Source organism: Pan paniscus, chromosome 19 (assembly GCF_029289425.2).
Source record: "Pan paniscus chromosome 19, NHGRI_mPanPan1-v2.0_pri, whole genome shotgun sequence".
In the NCBI taxonomy this organism is placed as follows: domain Eukaryota; kingdom Metazoa; phylum Chordata; class Mammalia; order Primates; family Hominidae; genus Pan; species Pan paniscus.
Window position 1 is genome coordinate 25,170,693 of NC_073268.2, and position 18,143 is coordinate 25,188,835.

The 18,143-nt window shown below is 42.0% G+C and overlaps 1 protein-coding gene across 2 annotated transcripts in view; it reads left to right on the plus strand.

Moving 5' to 3' along the window:
* IKZF3 (IKAROS family zinc finger 3) overlaps nt 1-18,143 on the plus strand; it is a 110,891-nt gene that overhangs the window by 83,720 nt on the left and 9,028 nt on the right. For both annotated transcript variants that reach the window (XM_055102095.3, XM_055102096.3), the window contains exon 7: nt 7,133-7,249. In XM_055102095.3, the coding sequence (XP_054958070.1) occupies nt 7,133-7,249 (117 nt within the window). The remainder of the gene's footprint in view (nt 1-7,132; nt 7,250-18,143) is intronic.

The window sequence follows — 18,143 nt, forward strand, 5'->3', positions numbered from 1 at the left end:
CAGATAGATTAAAAGGCCTTGGAGTGAAGACCAGCCTGCAAAAAAATGCAGGTATTGGGTAACAGGACTTCTGGCCTTGCTAATCATTTCTTTTATCCAGATAGCATTTGTTGAGTTCTCTATGTGCCAGGCTCTGTATCAAAGCTGTTTGTAAAGATGAGTTAAGGTTAAGCCCCTACACTTTAAGGATTTACAATCCTGGCCGGGCGCGGTGGGTCGCGCCTGTAATCCTAACACTTTGGGAGGCCGAGGCGGGCGGATCACAAGATCAAGAGATGGAGACCATCTTGGCCAACATGTTGAAACCCCGTCTCTACTAAAAATACAAAAATTAGCTAGGTGTGGTGGTGCTCACCTGTAGTCCCAGCTACTCAGGAGGCTGAGGCAGGAGAATCGCTTGAATCCAGGAGGTGGAGGTTGCAGTGAGCTGAGATCATGCCGCTGTACTCTAGCCTGGCAACAGAGCAAGACTCCATCTCAAAAAAAAAAAAAAAGACACTAGTGATATTGCTACTTTAGTCCAAGTTTCTACATCAGGCATCACAAGTGACACCATCAGAATATTCCAATTCTGTCTTAATGGAGTATATATGAAAAAAAGGAAAAATACAGAAGAACATGGACTGCATTTTCCCATTAGCTTGATTCTTATTTCAGAAAGAGACTAACAGCTGGTATAGAGATTCATTTAGCCTCATTCACACAGATTATGAATAATTGGAGCAGGAAATATTTTATGTAACAATGAGTTCTAGCAATAATAATATTTTTAAGTAATTGAATAATCACATCTATTTATGACTCTAAGACTCCAAACTTTTCATCTTCAATAGCTCTTCAAGCTAATACAAGCATGAGGGCTTCAGAATAAACTTATATTTTTACCAACTTAGCAGACCAAAGAAAATGTTTAAAAATTTTTAAGTTTGTTTTCCCAACCTATTTTTTTTGTTTTGTTTTTTGTTTTTTGTTTTGAGACAGAGTCTCGCTCTGTCACCCAGGCTGGAGTGCAGTGGCACAATCTCAGCTCACCGCAACCTCCGCCTGCTGGGTTCAAGCAATTCTCCTGCCTCAGCCTACTGAGTAGCTGGGATTACAGGTGCCTGCCACCACGCCCAGCTAATTTTTGTTTTTAATAGAGACGGGGTTTCACCATGTTGGCCAGGCATCTCAAACTCCTGATCTCAGGTAATCCGCCCACCTTGGCCTCCCAAATTGTTGTGATTATGGGCGTAAGCCACCACACTTGGCCCCAACCTATTCTTTTTAAAAATCAATACTGGCCGGGCGCGGTGGCTCACGCCTGTAATCCCAGCACTCTAGGATGCTGAGGTGGGCGGATCGCGAGGTCAGGAGTTCCAGAACAGCCTGGCCAACATAGTGAAACCCCATCTCTACTAAAAATACAAAAATTAGCCAGGCACGATAGCATGCACTGATAGTCCCAGCTACTCGGGAGGCTGAGGCAGGAGAATTGCTTGAACCCGGGAGGCTGAGGTTGTGGTGAGCCAAGATCATGCCACTGCACTCCAGCCTAGGCAACAGAGTGAGACTCCATCTCAAAAAATAAAAAATGCTATCTCACAGGTAGTATTCATTTTACTTGTTCAAAAAGGCAACAGTTTTATGAAACTTTTTTGTTAGAACCTGCCTCTGTCTTTGATACCAATCTCTTGTTAGACAATTTCTATTGCATAATAACACCACTTTTTTCCACTCTCCATTAGTTACTGACTGACTACACCATAGAAGAGACAGGAAGCAATACCTCTCATTTAAGCTCCACTTAACACTTCAAGATCTAATGAAGGATTTTGAACAAAAACAAAAGCACAACACAATTACATAGTTAAACCTCCAATGACTTTGAGGTAGAAATTGTATCATGGAAATAGTTAACTAAAACCAAATATTAAGACTTATACAGGGAATAAAGGTAGTAGTAACCTAATCTGTAAATGTGACTTTGTACTACATTTTATTATTTTTTCAGCACGTCTTTAAAATAACTTTTCTAATGAAAATTAGTATGTCTACTCTTTAGTAGGCAAGCAATGTGAAGGGAAATTGATCCACAATGACAGTTCTACTCATTCTGTTCTCACTCATGAACTGAATGTGCAAATTGTTCCTTGCCACCATCCCATATTCCCCACACCCACCGCTTGCAGCATTAAACCGCCAAACACCACCCAGGAACGGATTTCCTATTTCGTCATTTAAACCCATTATCTTGTTCCCTTACTATCTTGCCAAACTGGTTTCCCTCCACTTACATTTCTGAGATATGAAGTGGCAAGATAACAAGTCTAGACTGTTTGTATAAATAGACAGTTGGGTCCTAAAGTTGGAGAAAAGGATCAAAAGCCAATAGTCCTCTTTTTTTTCTTTTCAGTGCACTGCCTAAACCACTCAGTAATCCCAAAGAGCTTGTCCAGTTACAAAGCATTTCTTTGTGTATGTGTGATATGTGTGTGTGTGTGTGTTGTTGTTGTTGTTGTTGTTTAGAGACAGGGCTCACTGTGTTCCTCACACTGGAGTACAGTGGCAAGATCATAGCTCCCTGGGCTCAAGCAATCCTCCCACCTCGGCCTCCCAAAGTGCTGGATTACAGGCGCAAGCCATGGAACCTGGCTCTTTGTGTTTCAAAGGGCGCTCATTTCATGGTATTGTGCATCAGCTATCCAACAAGTGTGAGGCAAAAGACTAGCAGTTTAGGAAAGAAAATGAGTGCCATCTTCAATTGAAAACTAGCCTTTGCCTAACTTATCAACTAGAAAACAAGGTTAATTCAGTGAAGATCAACTGAATCAGTAGGAGTGTGTTCACATGTACAATGAGAGTGGAGCTCTTGTAGTTAATATTTTGAGTGAATGACCCAGAAAGAGGGTGTGGGTGAACAGGAGTCCTCTAGATTCGTCTCAGAGGATTTCTTTCAATCTAATCGGAGTTGTGGAAATGGGAAAGTCTCCACCCATGCCTCAAAATATGTCCATCCATGAACACTGCAGAATTTTATGTTTTTAAATGTCAGGCATTTGGTCACTGATTTACAGAGTAATGTTTATCTGGAAATGACTCTAAAGACCAGTTTGGTGGGTAACGAGGAATAAAAGGTGATGTTATCTCAAAAGTTTGCCATTTAGTGACCTGCCCTAATTACAGTTATTTAGGTCAATGTGTCCACACTTCAGCATCCTCCCAAATGTAGAGGATGTTGATTACGTGTCCTTAGAAAGCTGCTTGTTTTAATTGACATTGACTTCAGTAAAATGTAGACAGCGACTGCTGAGAAACAAATGGGAAAACTAGATGGGTAGCACCGTGCTTGGGGTAATTCCTGGGTAATGATTTGGCAGTGAGAGGAGGGACCACAATAGACTAATAAGAACAATGGTAAAATGGGCATAAAAGGTAAACATTCCCAGAATACTGTTTTTCATTCTTTTTTTTCCCTATAAATCTTTTTGTTGATAACTACAGGGTTGAGGGGAGGCTTACTTGGATTTAATCTTCTCAAAATTGCTGGAACCAGGATGAATGTTCCTAGTCAAAGTGCAAACTTAGCTACCTCTCCCCTGATTCTAAGAAAAAAGTCTCCTAACAGCCCCAGGAACTTACTGCAAATTCCAAGCTTTGTCTTTCATCTCTCTGCTCTTGGGGCTTTGGGTAGTGCCACATCTGGTGGTGGTTTTGTGTGAAAGGAAATAATATATATAAATAATTTCCTGTTTGGTCATTTAAACCTATCCCTGTGCTGGACAGAATTTGACCCTCTTCACTCAATAGCAGTGTCGTGTGGCTGAAGTGCCCGTTATTTACAACTGCTGGTCAGCCAGAGTCAGTCGAGTACTTTTGCACTAGCCCCAAAGCCACTCAGGCCCCCTATTCTGACCCTTACTGTTTTCATTTACACAAATAGTTGTTAATAGCTTCACTGAAGGCTATGATTTATTCCTTTAGAGCCTAGAATTATTTTTGACAAGAAACTCACTGTCTAGTAAATATTGTCATTATTATCACATTATTATCATCCTCTTCTTTTTCATTTTTGGAGCTGGATTTCTTTTTCTTTTTAAGAGATGGGATCTCACTGTGTTGCCCAAGCTGAACTTGAACTCCTAGGCTCAAGCCATCCTCTCACCTCAGCCTCCTGAGTAGCTGGGACTATGGGCTAGTGCCACCACACCTGGCAGAGCCAGATTTTATGTTATTCCAGGAAAAAAAAAAAAGCTGAGCTTTGGCTGAGTGCAGTGGCTCATGCCTGTAATCCCAACACTTTGGGAGGCTGAAGTGGGAGGACCGCCTGAGGCCAAGAGTTGGTGACCAGACTGAGCAATATATTGAGACTAATAATTTTTTTTTTAATTAGCCAGGCATGGTGGCTTTAGACTGTAGTCCCAGCAACTTTGGAACCTGAGGTAGAAGGATTACTTGAGCCCAGGAGGTTGAGCCTGCAGTGAGCTGTGATCATGCCACTGCACTCCACCCTGGGTAACAGAGTTGAGACCCTGTTTCAAAAATAAGTAAATAAATTAACTAAATAATGAAAACTGAGCTTTATAATGTATTGTGTAATGACTAACATACAGTTTTTTAAGGCCACTAATAAAATTAGAAATATTTAATACTTTGGGGCTTGTTTTTTTTTTTTTTTTTTTTTTTTTTTTAGACAGAGTCTCACTCTGTCACGCAGGCTGGAGTGCACTGGCACTAATAGGTTGGTGCAAAAGTAATTGCGGTCTTTGCAGTTACCTTAATAGTTCACCGTAACCTCAAACCCCTGGGCTCAAGGAACCCTCCCACCTCAGTCTCCCAAGTAGCTAGGACTACAGGCGCATGCCAACATGCCCAGCTAATTTTTTAAAATTACTTTTTGTAGGAACAGGATCTTGCTATATTGCCCAGGTTGGTCTTGACTCCTGGCCTCAAGCAATCTTCCTGCCTCAGTCTCCCAAAGCACTGGGATTACAGGGGTGAGCCACTGTGCCAGCCACTACTTGCTTTTTACTCTAATCCCTTAAACTAATTTCAATTTATTCTTCCTTAGACATAATAGAAATGTACGGATAGTTCATTTTAGTTTGGATCTCCCGAAGTGTTTATGAGAAAACAAGAAAAATGTTTACAGCATCACAATATGTTTGCCCAGGGCAGGTGAGGGCAAACTGTGGCGCTCTAGGCAAGTGCAGCCAGTGGCCTGTTTGTGTACAGGGATTTTTATGTTTTTAAAAGGCTGTGGGACAGAAAAAAAAAAAAAAGAATATAACATAGAGACTATATGTGTCTGGCAAATTTTTAAAATTTACTCTCTGGCCCTTTACAGACAAAAGTTTGCTGATCCCTGGCTCAGGCTAGCATCATGTGTTAAAATGTCAAGCCTTGTATTTAGAGCAGCTGGTATCTCTTTGAAATTTATTTAATTTATTTATTTATTTTTTGGAGATGGAGTTTTGCTCTTATTGCCCAGGCTGGAGTGCAATGGCTCAATCTCAGCTCACCACAACCTCTGCCTCCTGGGTTCAAGCGATTCTCCGGCCTCAGCCTCCCGAGAGCTAAGATTACAGGCATTCGCCACCACACCCAGCTAATTATTTATATTTTTAGTAGAGATGGGGTTTCTCCATGCTGGTCAGGCTGGTCTTGAACTCCCAACCTCAGGTGATCTGCCCGCCTCGGCCTTGCAAAGTGCTGGGATTATAGACGTGAGCCACCGTGACTGGCCCTCTTTGAACTTTAGACATAAATTTGGGCACTGCCTGCTGAATTGAGGTAAATTATATTCATTACAGTTTACTATTTTAGTTGATTAGATATTGCCACTATTTATATACTCTTCTAGTAGTTCTCAATTCTGGCTGCATTTTAAAATCATCTGGGGAGCTTTGAAAATATTCTTGCCTAGGCCCCTATACCAGAAATCCTGATTTAATTGATCTGAAGGGGGGCCTGGGCATAGGTATTTCTTACCTGCTATTCAGGTGAGTCTAATGTGCAGCCAGGTCTGAGAACCACAGGCCTACACCACTCACAGGTCTATTTGTGGATGGGCCCACATTCATAGGCAGGTTTTTTTGTGTTTTGTTTGTTTCTTTGTTTTCTGAGACGGAATTTTGCCCTTGTTGCCCAGGCAGGAGTGCAATGGCGCCATCTCGGCTCACTGCAACCTCCGCCTCCCAGGTTCAAGTGATTCTCCTGCCTCAGCCTCCCGAGTAGCTGGGATTACAGGCATGCACCATCACACCGGGCTAATTTTGTATTTTTAGTAGAGACAGGGTTTCTCCAAGTTGGTCAGGCTGGTCTCGAACTCCGACCTCAGGTGATCTGCCCACCTCCACCTCCCAAAGTGCTGGGATTACAGGCATGAGCCACCGCACCCAGCCCATAGGCAGTTTTTATTCACATTTTTATTAGAAATTCAATACAGATGCATTATACACATTGTTCTTTAATTTCAAGGCAGAAGTGTTGCTTAGGGAAATTTTAATTGAGACTATTTTGAAATGTGAAGAGCATATGAAACAGATAATACAGAGCACAGAGAAACAGAATATGAAAGATAGGAACTGAGAGGAGCGTGCTGAAAAAAAAAAAGAAAAAGAAAAAGAAAGAAACCACTCAGAATTTCAATACACAAATCACTGAGTAGATGTCTTGCTGTGTGAGTGTACCTATTTTCAAAAGTGCTGTTAACATAAACAGAGCAGTAAATCTGGGGCACCATGCTTTTTTTTCAAAGTTGTTAAGAATTATATCAGTCTGCAGGTGTCACACGCAGTTACTCAGAATCAGAAAGAAGGCTGATCGGGGGTTAGATCTCCATCTATCTATCTTTTTGCAACCAACCACGTCCAGGCTGTTTATTTAATACTTCCTCTTGCTAATGAAGGTACTGGTTGGGGATGGGTCGAGCTTTCCCATCTCGGCATAAGACTGCAAGATTTGAATGTGCCCTGGTGTCGGCTTCACTGACCACAGCAGGTACCCCAGGCAAGAATCTGAGCAGTTATAACAGGTAACAACAATAGAGTGTGCATCCAACTTTGGACACTTCTCCTTCCAGTTTATTTCCTTTTCTCCCCATGTACCAATGTGTTCTTTTCTCTCTTCTTTTTACATTTTTCCAAACTAGCAAGTGCGGAGGCAAGACACATCAAAGCAGAGATGGGAAGTGAAAGAGCTCTCGTACTGGACAGATTAGCAAGCAATGTGGCAAAACGAAAAAGCTCAATGCCTCAGAAATTCATTGGTAAGAATACAAACCTTTTTCCTGCTGTTGTTAGCAGATAGTTTGAATGAAATAACATAGGATGCTTGCTACACAAGGCCCTTCCTAGCTTAACCTCTGTTAAAATAATTAGTTTTTCATTGTGTACTTTTATTCTTCGTGGTTCATTCTGATAGCTCTGGAAAATAGAATAAAAGATATTAACTAAAGCATCATCATGACAGGAGATGGGAGTAGTTGATATCCAATTTCCTAAATGGATGTGATGTTTAAAATCCTGTTCCTTCCTCTTTACTCTGAATGACATATGTTGCATGAGAGAGTTTATGCAATTTATACCAGTAAGATGTTCAAGATAGCATTTTTGTAATCTTTTGTAATTATATTTTACAAGTTGGTTTGTTAGCATGCTCAAACTTTTTTCATGCTCTAAAACATATTGCCATATTTTCTTGAATTTGATTGAGAATTGGCTTTAAGGGAAAGTGGTTGGGCAAACATAGATTTAAATAACAAGGTTTGATTTAATCATTTGTCTTACTGGAGTTCATTTTTATGCCATTGGTTTTCACATTGTCAAAAAATACAGCAGAATGAGATGGGTATGAAATAATTATGTTCATTGAAGTGTTAGGACTTCCAAATGGCAGAGACATTTTGCTGAACTCTCCCAGATGTTTACATAAATGTGACCATGGTATTTGAAATAGATTTGTATTTGTGAAGTAGACAGCTGAAATTGAATGTATCAGTTTTGCTATAAATTGAAAGTTGGTGATATTGAACAAAAATAGTTATCACATGAAAATAGACCTCCCTCAACATCAGTAATATTTTAGAAACCTGTCTCAGCCTCTTTTTCCAAAGCTGCTTGCCGCTGTTGATTTTTTATTTCAGTCCTTTTGTATTTATTCTTCTCAATAGCTCTTACAGATAATAAGTTGCCTGCCTGGTTTTTAAATCTGACTAAATTTGATTCTGGTATAGATAATGTTTTGACAAGCAAACATTCTATGTGAATTATAGAGGTATATTGAAAGAACCCATATATTTCAAAATTACCTAATTTGGTATTTCTGCCTACTTATTTTATTTTGACTAGCTGAAAGGTTTTTGTGCACTTTTAGTCACTTTAAGAACAAATTGTGTCAGAGTAAAGTTGGTATATTTCAGTTTAGGGAGATCCCCTCCTCCTTGCTGTCCTCCCTCCCCTTGGTGAGACATGTCAGGGGAGCATGTAGTGACTTCCATTTAGAGTTTAGGCACAGTAAACAAATGGTGAGTTTAAGACATTGTCTACAAATATTCCCATATATCTTTTGGGCTTTACTTATGTGAAGAGGTTCTGACTGGAGTACAAAAGAAAGCTTGCCTCATTATTCTGAGTGTATTTTAGTTTGGAGAAAGTTATGGGTTTTGTTTGTTGGTTTGTTTTGAGACGGGGTCTCACTGTACTGCCTAGGCTGGCGTGCTGTGGTGCAATCACAGCCTCAAACACCTGGGCTCAAGAAATCCTCCTACCCCAGCCTCCCAAGTAGCTGGAACTATGGGCACGCACCACCAGGCTCAGCTAATTTTTAAACTTTTTGTAGAGATAGAGTCTCCTCATGTTGCCCAGGCTGATCTGGAGAAAGCTTTGACTCTAGAAATGGCTGAAGCCGACAAGAGGAGGGACATCATAGGGAGAGCTGGGCAAGAAAAAAATGTAAAGCGACTTCATTTCTTTCTTTCTTTCTTTCTTTTTTTTTTTGAGACAGAGTTTCACTCTTGTCGCCCGGGCTAGGGTGCAATGGCGCGATCTCGGCTCACCGCAACCTCTGCCTCCTGGGTTCAAGCGATTTTCCTGCCTCAGCCTCCTGAGTAGCTGGGATTACAGGCATGCACCACCATGCCTGGCTAATTTTGTATTTTTAGTAGAGACAGGGTTTCTCCATGTTGGTCAGGCTGGTCTTGAACTCCCAACCTCAGGTGATCCACCCGCCTTGGCCTCCCAAAGTGCTGGGATTACAGGCGTGAGCCACTGCGCCCAGCCGTGACTTAATTTCAATCCAGTTGTGGTCAATGCATTTTGGTCTAAGACAACTAAAATTTGAGAGACAGTCCCTAGTATTTACGGTTGCCCTAAACCTATAGTTGAACTAAAGCCCTACTTAATATAATAAAAGTTGCTTTGGTATTTCATGGGTTCAAAAATATAGCATGTTTCATATGTGCAAATTCATGCCATTTTGCCTGTTGCCTCGGGGATCTATTTCGTTTGTTTGCTACAATTGCAACCAGAGGATTTTCACTTCACTACTTCCAGACTTGTGAGAGATGCTGATCTTGTAGGTGTTGATTTCTCTCATCTTCTGAACCATCACATTCTCTCTGTGCTGGAATCAGAAACCTAGTAGAGTTAGCTCTTGATTGAGGTAGCAACTTCAGGGCTTCAGGGCCCAGAATAACTGGGGGAATTTTTTTTTTTTCGTAAATTGTGTTGTAGTGCAATAAGAAGAGTACTGGATTAGAAGCTAAAAGACCCAGGTTCTGATCCTAGCTCTGTCATTTCTTAACTGTGTGTTTAGACCAATCACGGAACCTTTCTGGGCCTCTCTTTACTCATCTGTGAAATGAGGAGACTGAATAGGTGATGAAGTGACCAGGAAGTCTCCTCCCATGTACAAGTCTGTGAGATTAATTAGAAAAGAAATAAAAGGCAGCAACTATTGATACCACTGTGTGTTTAGAAAGCCCATGTGTGTAACTTCAGATAGCCTTTTTCTCAAGGCTATACAGATGTGGTGTTTATGCTATAAACCATATCCTAGGTTTTTAGGGTCTTTTTTTTTTTAGGAAGATGGTATAAATCTGAGAATCTAAAACACAGTCGCATTAGCCCGACATTCATGTGTTTTACTTAGGGCAGTACTACTTGTTCACTCACTCTTTTGTCCATTCATTCATCATACAGAAGGTTAAGAGTTCCTGTCATATATATGGTATTTTTGTTTTTGGGCACTGTTCTAATCTTCTTGCATTAACTTATATCCTAAACTTTTGTTTGAAAGGTTTTTAAAAATTAAAAATAAAAGAAACCCCTTAAATTATTTAATTGAATCAACCTTTGTGATAGAAAATAGTAATGTCAACGGAGGGAGAAAGGAACATTATTTGTGACACTGTGCAGTGTATGAGATGAAGTGATGTACAACATGGGGCTACTGTTTTCTCTCCATCTCCCCTCGCCTTGCCTCGCCTCACCTCACCTCTCCTCTCTTGTCCTCTCGTTCCCTCCCCTCCTCTTCCCTCCTCTCCTCCCTTGTCTTCTCCTCTTCTCTCCTTTCTCCTATATTTCCTCTCCAAGGCACTGTTTTTTGAAGATTCAGCTGCCAGGGTAATGGCAATGGGTAAGGTGTGAAGGAAGAATGAGTCATTCCCTTTAATACTTGCTGACAGTTGCACAGCACTCAGACCAGCCTTGACTTCCCTGACCTCTTGAACTGTGAGGGTAAAGGTGAAAATAGACCATCAGGTCAGCCCGCTGCTATCTCAGGGGGGCTGGCGATAATTACCAGTAGGGAGCATTTTGCATCCATTAGAGATGAACTGGGGAAGAGGGACAGATTGGATCAAGTCTAAATGTATTTTGAGACACAAACATGCTCTCAAGTTGGAGAAAATATTTTTTTTTCTAATTCTTCAAGAAATTTTGTATGTCTTTGTTTCAAATGGGAAAAAAAATGGACACACGTCCATCAGGAATCACCATCTTTACGTTGTCAGAATAATTCTGTTTAAGTTGTTCTTTTCAAAGGACAAGAAGACCTTCCTTTGCACATACTGTCCTTTAGGGGATTTCCTTTCTCTGAATCTTGTTCTCCTGTTATAAACTTGTTTGACTACACTTCAAACTAGGCCATCCTCAAATACTTGGCTCAAAATGGATTTCTCTCTTGGATGCAGAAGAAAAATGACTACATTTCTGCATATTTCTCCTGATTTTTATTCTTTCCCAAAAAAACAGATGTTATTCAGACCAAAGTGGTTACCATAGCATCTCCTTATTTTAAAAGTTTTATGGATTACTTTATTAAAGGAAGTTTTCATAACGAAAAGAACATGAAAAAAAGATCTCACTCACCTGTGGTAAACATGTTAATGAGGTTTTGACACTTCAACAAACCATCGGATCTCCCTGTGAAGTAACTAATGAGAAATTGCCTGCTTTGGTTAACAGCAACAGGAAGCAGTTTTAATACCTGTTTCTAAGAGAAAAAAAAGTATTTTTCCAACCCCTTCCCAAAGGCCTGATGTCCATAATCCTGTAAGCATTACAATGTCATAGTATTTTTGGGATATTAGGAACCACCAGTGATGCTCTTTTACCATGGAAGGAAGGAGGATCAGAGAGGTGGAGTGACACAGCTGGCAGGTGACAGAGCAGCGCCAGACCTCGGCCTATAAGGCACTGCAGTCCAGGCCCTTCCTTCCCCAGGAGGTGACCAAGAGCAGTGCATGTCATGCGTGGGGCTTTGGACAGCAAGGAGTCTGGTCATTGAAAGTTGGTGGGAGAGGCCAGGTGCAGTGGCTGACACCTGTAATTCCCCACTTTGGGAGTCCTAAGCAGGTGGATCACTTGAGGTCAGGAGTTCAAGACCAGCCGGGCCAATATGGTGAAACCCTGTCTCTACTAAAAATACAAAAATTAGCCAGGTGTGGTGGTGGGTGCCTGTAATCCCAACTATTTGGGAGGCTGAGGCACAAGAATCACTTGAACCCAGGAAGCAGAAGTTGCAGTAAGCCGAGATCGCACCAGCTTGGGCAACAGAGCAAGACTCTGTTTCAAAAACAAAAAAGAAAATTGATAGGAGGAAAAAAACCCTTGAAGAAGGGCAATTGTTCTCCCTCAAGGGTGGTTCTCTTTAGAAAAGAACAGTCTTCCCTGGTGACTCCATGAGAACAGATGACATCCACACAGCACTTCCCAGTGTCTCACAGAGGACAAAGACTTCTGCAGCAACCAAATGTGGTCTCCAGCTCAGCTTTCCCCAGTGCCACCCCCACAGCTCTCTCTGTTCTTTCCTCCTTCCTGTTTCTTCTTGTTCTCTGGCTCCCCTCTGTTTTCCACCTCCTGCAAGAAGTGTTAGTTTCACTTAGGTTGAGATCAGAGCCATGATGATGGTTGGATATTCCATTTTCCTGCCTTTTTTGTTCATTTGCTTTTGGATGTGTGCTGATAGTAAGAGTGAGGGATAACACTTGTGGGAAATTATATGACGCAGCAGCAAACACATTTAAGTGACTTGAAGAACTTTAAGACTTAAGACCTGAATATTTCACCTTACCCCATCATGGTGACTCTAAATATTGGATTTCTGTTATTTTTCTAAAGGTTCGATCATTTTGCCCCCCTCTTCAAAAAAACCTTTCAATGGCTCCCAGTGGAATCAAATCTAAACCATTCAGTCAGGCCTTCTGAGCCCTCCACAATCTGTCTTCAACTTACCTCTTCTAATTTTATCATTTCAGCCAACCAGTCCTTTACTTCAGCCACAGTGAACTCCTCCTCCCTCTTCTGTGTAATATCTCACTCTTGTCTGAATGGCCTCCCTCACATCTGCCCTTAAAATACACATTGTAGGCCAGGCACAGTGCCTCATGCCTGTAATCCCAGCACTTTAGGAGACCAAGGTGGGAGGATCACTTGAGCTCAGGAATTTGAGACCGGCCCAAGCAACATAGTGAAACTCTGTCTGTGAAAAAAAAAAAAAAATCAAAAACTTAGCCAGGTGTGGTGGCATGGGCCTGTGGTCCCAGCTACTTAGGGGGCTGAGGTGGGAGTATCGCTTGAGCCCAGGAGGTTGAGGCTGCAGTGAGCTGTGATCACGCCACTGCAATCCCACCTGAGCAACAGAGTGAGACCTTGTCTCAAAAATAAAAAATAAAAAGAAGCACACATTGTCCACATTCCCATACCCCTGTGTTCTCTCTCTGCTCCATCCTCCCTCTGCACTCCAGGCGAGTTTACTAGTCTGCTTCTTATTATAGATATGACTGTCTCCACCACCGTCACTACCACCACCTCTGATTTCAAGGAGACTTTAAAGAATAGATGAATCTTTGCCCCATATTAAGTGTGGCATATTTGAGAAGTAATTCAGTTTTCTCTTTCCACTCTCTTGGCTACTCTATGTTTTGTTCTACCATGTAGCATTAAGGATATGATTTGTCATGAAATGATGTACATGCTGCATCTCCTCTAGTGGATTGCAATTTTGTTGTATTCCTCAAATCACCTAACCATGGTGCTAAGCAAATAATGGGAATAGAGTGCTTACACATGCCTGGCACTGCTAAGCACTTTATAGATATCATAACAACTCTGCGCAGCATATACTTCTTGAGTGCATGTGCTGGTCCATGTGGAAAAAGCAGTTGCTGCCACTAAGCCCCCTTTCCCTCTGCTATGGGAACCATCACAGCAGAAAACCTGAAGTCACTGCTGGTGGTGGGGCTGTGCAGCCATGGGCAAGGTAGCAGCCAGGAAACATCAGTTAACACTCAAACATATACTGGGATATGTGGGCTCTTGGATTACATCCTGGTTCTCTGTTCACCAACTGGGCAATCTTGGAAAGTGAATCAAACTGTTTGTGCTTTAGGTTCTTCATCTAAGAGATGATAATTCATGCCTTAAAAGGTATCATACAAAAATTAGCCAGGCATAGTGGCACGTGCCTGTAGTCCCAGACACTTGGGAGGCTGAGGCAAGAGAATCACTTGAACCCAGGAGACGGAGGTTGCAGTGAGTCGAGATCGCACCATTGCACTCCATCCTGGGTGACAGAGCAAGACTCTGTCTCAAAAAAAAAAAAATGTATCAACCCCTAATGGGCTGGTAAAATGAGACAGTATGCAAAGTATCTAGGATGGCACGGTGGATACAGCAGGGGCTCAATAAATAGTACTTATCATTATTGGGATTATTGTATATAAGGCACAGTGCAAGGTACTGTGAAATATAAAGACCAGAAGTAAACATATTAGGGTGGTGGGTCTTCCCCCTCAACCCTGCAGACAGAGTTCTGAATCCACTTGCTCAGTTAAGGGCCCTTTTAGCTCTAGCCTGTGCTTCTGTACTTCCAAGTTGGCACTTAGAAGCCAACAACCATATGTCCTCACCACATTGCATCAGTTCAGGTCAGGTGGTTTCTTAGTTTAGAGTTAACAAAGCCAAGATATAAGACATTGACACCTTTAAAAAGAACCACAGGTAGGGAATGGCCCAACCAGGCAGCCTTAGTTTCTAAACTTAGGACTTGCTGTTGCCGTGTGTATTTTTGTTGGAAGAAGCCCTCTAATTCAGCCTGAAGCTGGTATCATGAATCATTCAAAGGCGTGGTGTGATTTTGACTAGAAGCTGGACCAGATGCTCTGTGCAGGTTTGGAAGCAGTTACACTTTTGTGGTTTGACTAACCTTTTTTATGAGTGTGTTACTAAAGAAACGTGAGCTGTTGGCTTTTCAATTACTGTAGTTTACCCTTTCTGAGTTTCATACACATTGAGTCATCGTGTCTACAGGTGACTGATAATCATCTGCACTGCTCAAGTTACCGTAACTCAGAGACGAGGGGATCTGATGATTGCAAGTTGCATGCACGTGAACATCTGAGGCTGCCCCATCTCCTTAACAATGAACAATGGTCTGTGTTAACTACAGAATTCAGTCACATATTTCCACTCATCCAGGGGTTTATCTTCCTCTTAATGTTTTGCCTTTTACAATTTTAGCACTCAGCTGTTTTCTGACATATGCTGCAGGTGGTATAGATTGTGAAATTGTAGGCCTTGTTAAGTAAAGCAAACTCTTGGGAGAAAGGATAAAATCAGAGTTTGTGATGTGCCTACCCCACCCAGAAACCTTCTGGAGCCTCTCTGTTGGGTGAAAAGAGAAAAAGTTTCTCAAGGACCCCTGGTATTTAGGGAGATGAATAGAGGTGGCCACAGTGGAAAATAACCAATAACCTTAAAAAGGCCAAGAAACCGAAGTTCATAATTTCTGTGTCACATTCTAGGGAATGAATGTCTGTGACCTTAGCTGGCTCTCATGTTCTCAGTCTTCCAGATGGCCTTGACCAAAGATATATCCAATCTGGAAACTGAAAATAAAAAACATTGATTACTTTGGCCAAGGTCTACTCTGCTGTTGCTTCTCATTGAGTTTCCAAGACAGGGTGTTTTCGTTTGCATATTTTTTTTCTCTCTCAGGTATTTCTCTGGAAACTATCAGGTTGGCCTTAAGGTCAGCTGCTTGTGGGGATGCAAAGACAAATTCATCTCATGGGAATAGATCTTTTAGCTGGTTCTTCTGGCTCCAATTTCTCACTGTTCTGGTCTGCCTTACACATTGCTGTTACGTTAACCACAAACCTGTCTTTCTCAAGGGCAGGTAGCCTTGGCTCTTGGTTCAGATTCACACCCTACAGTGGGCCATTCGGAATGCCCACCATTCGGTCCTACCATGCATTATCTTTTTTCAGTGTTTCCCCAAATGTAGGATGCAAATTGCCAGCAAGCATATGGAGCATTTAAAAACCTGGGTCCACACAGCAGGACAATTATTTTCTTTCCAGTTCTCTTTCAGTCTCCCGGATCATACTAAGGAGAAAAATTTAGACTTAATTTGATGCCAGTTGTCTTTAACACGAATCTCACACTTGGTAATCTCTGTTTTTAACAAAGGGGTAAGGGATCTTAGTCTCCAAGTACTCACAGTAGTATCCGATCAAAATTTAATGAAATGCTCTGTTTCATTGTCTTTATTTTTCATAGTTACCTTCTACTTGTGGAAAGTGATTCTGGTTTTCCGTTTATGTTAGTGATATAAAGTTTCCTTAAAAACCACATTTATTTTAGAAAAAAAAAGAAAGAAAGAAAATGTGAACCAAATCAAACAGGAAAAAAACCCAAGCATTTACCAAGTGTTTTCCATGTGGCAGGCCCTGTTCTAAGTGCTTTCCAGTGACCCTGTGAGGTACATACAATTATCTTCACTTTACATGAGGACACGGAACACAGGTTAAGTGACTTGCCCAAGGTCACAAAACTGGTGACCAATGGAGCCAGCATCAAACCCAGCCCATCTGACACCAGAGTTTATTCTCTCAACCACCACACTGCCCTGGTGTGTGGATATTGCAGAATGCGAAGGAAGAGTGAAGCCTGAGAAATACTGTATTTCATACTTCTTGATCGCGTTTCAGCCAGACTCGCTTTCTGCGCATGTCCCGTGTAGTCCCACCTCTCTGCCTTCATTCCTGCACTCCCCCTCAACTAGGATGTCCTCTCCCGCTTCTCTGAAAATCTAAATTCTTCCAGTTCATCAAGACCCTTCTCAAAATTTAGATTTTCCAAGAATGCTTTCCCTTCCCCAAGTACTTCTGAAGTTTCTGCATTCCCTTAATGCCTAAATATACAATTTATACCAAATTGTCTCACCGATGCCTGTATGTTACCTTATTATTCTTTTTAAAGAACACGTTACTTCCCTGCCTAAATGCCTCAAATGTGGGCATTTAGAATAAAAGCAAAGACCTCCATAGAGCAAAGCAGTCCTTTTACCACTTTTTTTTTTGAGACAAGGTCTTACTCTGCCACCCAGGCTGGAGTGCAGTGGTGCCATCTCAGCTCACTACAATCTCTGCCTCCCAGGCTCAGGTGATCCTCCCACCTCAGCCTCCTGAGTAGCTGGGACTACAGATGCCTGGCTAATTTTTGTATTTTTTTGTAGAGACAAGGTTCCTCCATGTTGCCCGGGCTGGTCTCGAACTCCTGGGCTCAAGTGATCCTCCCTCCTCAGCCTCCCAAAGTGCTAGGATTACAGGCCTGAGCCACCGTGCCCGGCCAACTTTTAACTTATACTTTTTCTCGAGTTCTATATATATATAGGTCTTATTTCTCATCCACTAGGTTGGAGACACCTCAAGAACAGGAACTGGTTCTTCCAATCCTTTTGTTTTCTCATGGCATTTTTTCTTCTTCTTCTTTATTTTCATTGCTGAACCCTTTACTGTAGGGCAGTGACAAATTTTGGAATCTCAACATGACTAGGAAACATTATAGAAGGATATGGTTTAGCAAATCCCTCCAGGATCCAAGCTGACAGAATGGAGAGGCTCAACAGTGACCTCAGCCTCACCTCCAGCACTCGGCTCCACTTCCTCGCTTTCTCTCCCCTCTCCCCACCACTCACCACTGAGCACATCTGCCCTCACTGCAGTCCCCATCCCTGCCTTCCCTGTGACCAGAGAGCCTCTGTTTTCTAACACACAACACCCACACACTCTGAAGGTGGCTAAACTCTGTTTTCAAAACTTCTCAGCAGTTTGACATGAGAAGTAGGAGAGGGTGACCACAAGTATATTTTTTCAGTTAAGTGTGAGATAGGCCCTAATGATCACATGTGTATCTGAGATACACTTGCCAAGCAAAGGAAGAGAAACACACGTTAGGAAAGGGACAAAGACCATGATCTCTTCTCAAGAAAACTTTTCTCAAACTTTCTACATTTGAAGCTCTTTCACTTCAGTCTCAGTCAGCCAGGACTGGTGAGTTTGGGGAGTAGCCAGTTGGAGTCTGGGGGGCTATTTTCTCTATCTCTGTAGCTATTTAAAAAGCTGCCGAGGTGAGGCACCGAGTGTCCCCACTCTTTGCAGCACTTCTGTCCCCCTGGCTACCTAATATTGCAAGCAGAAAATAACAAGCAAAAGCAAAATAAGAGTTGGGAGCCGACTGTGTCTTAAGAGATCATGAACTATAGCAGAAGTCCCAGGCTTCTGTGGGCTGGTGGCTCCCTTGTCCCTCTAGCCCCATCCTAGTGTCCTGCTTCTTTCCCTCCTTTCTTGAGGGCTCCCCTCTAACATGCACAGGGGG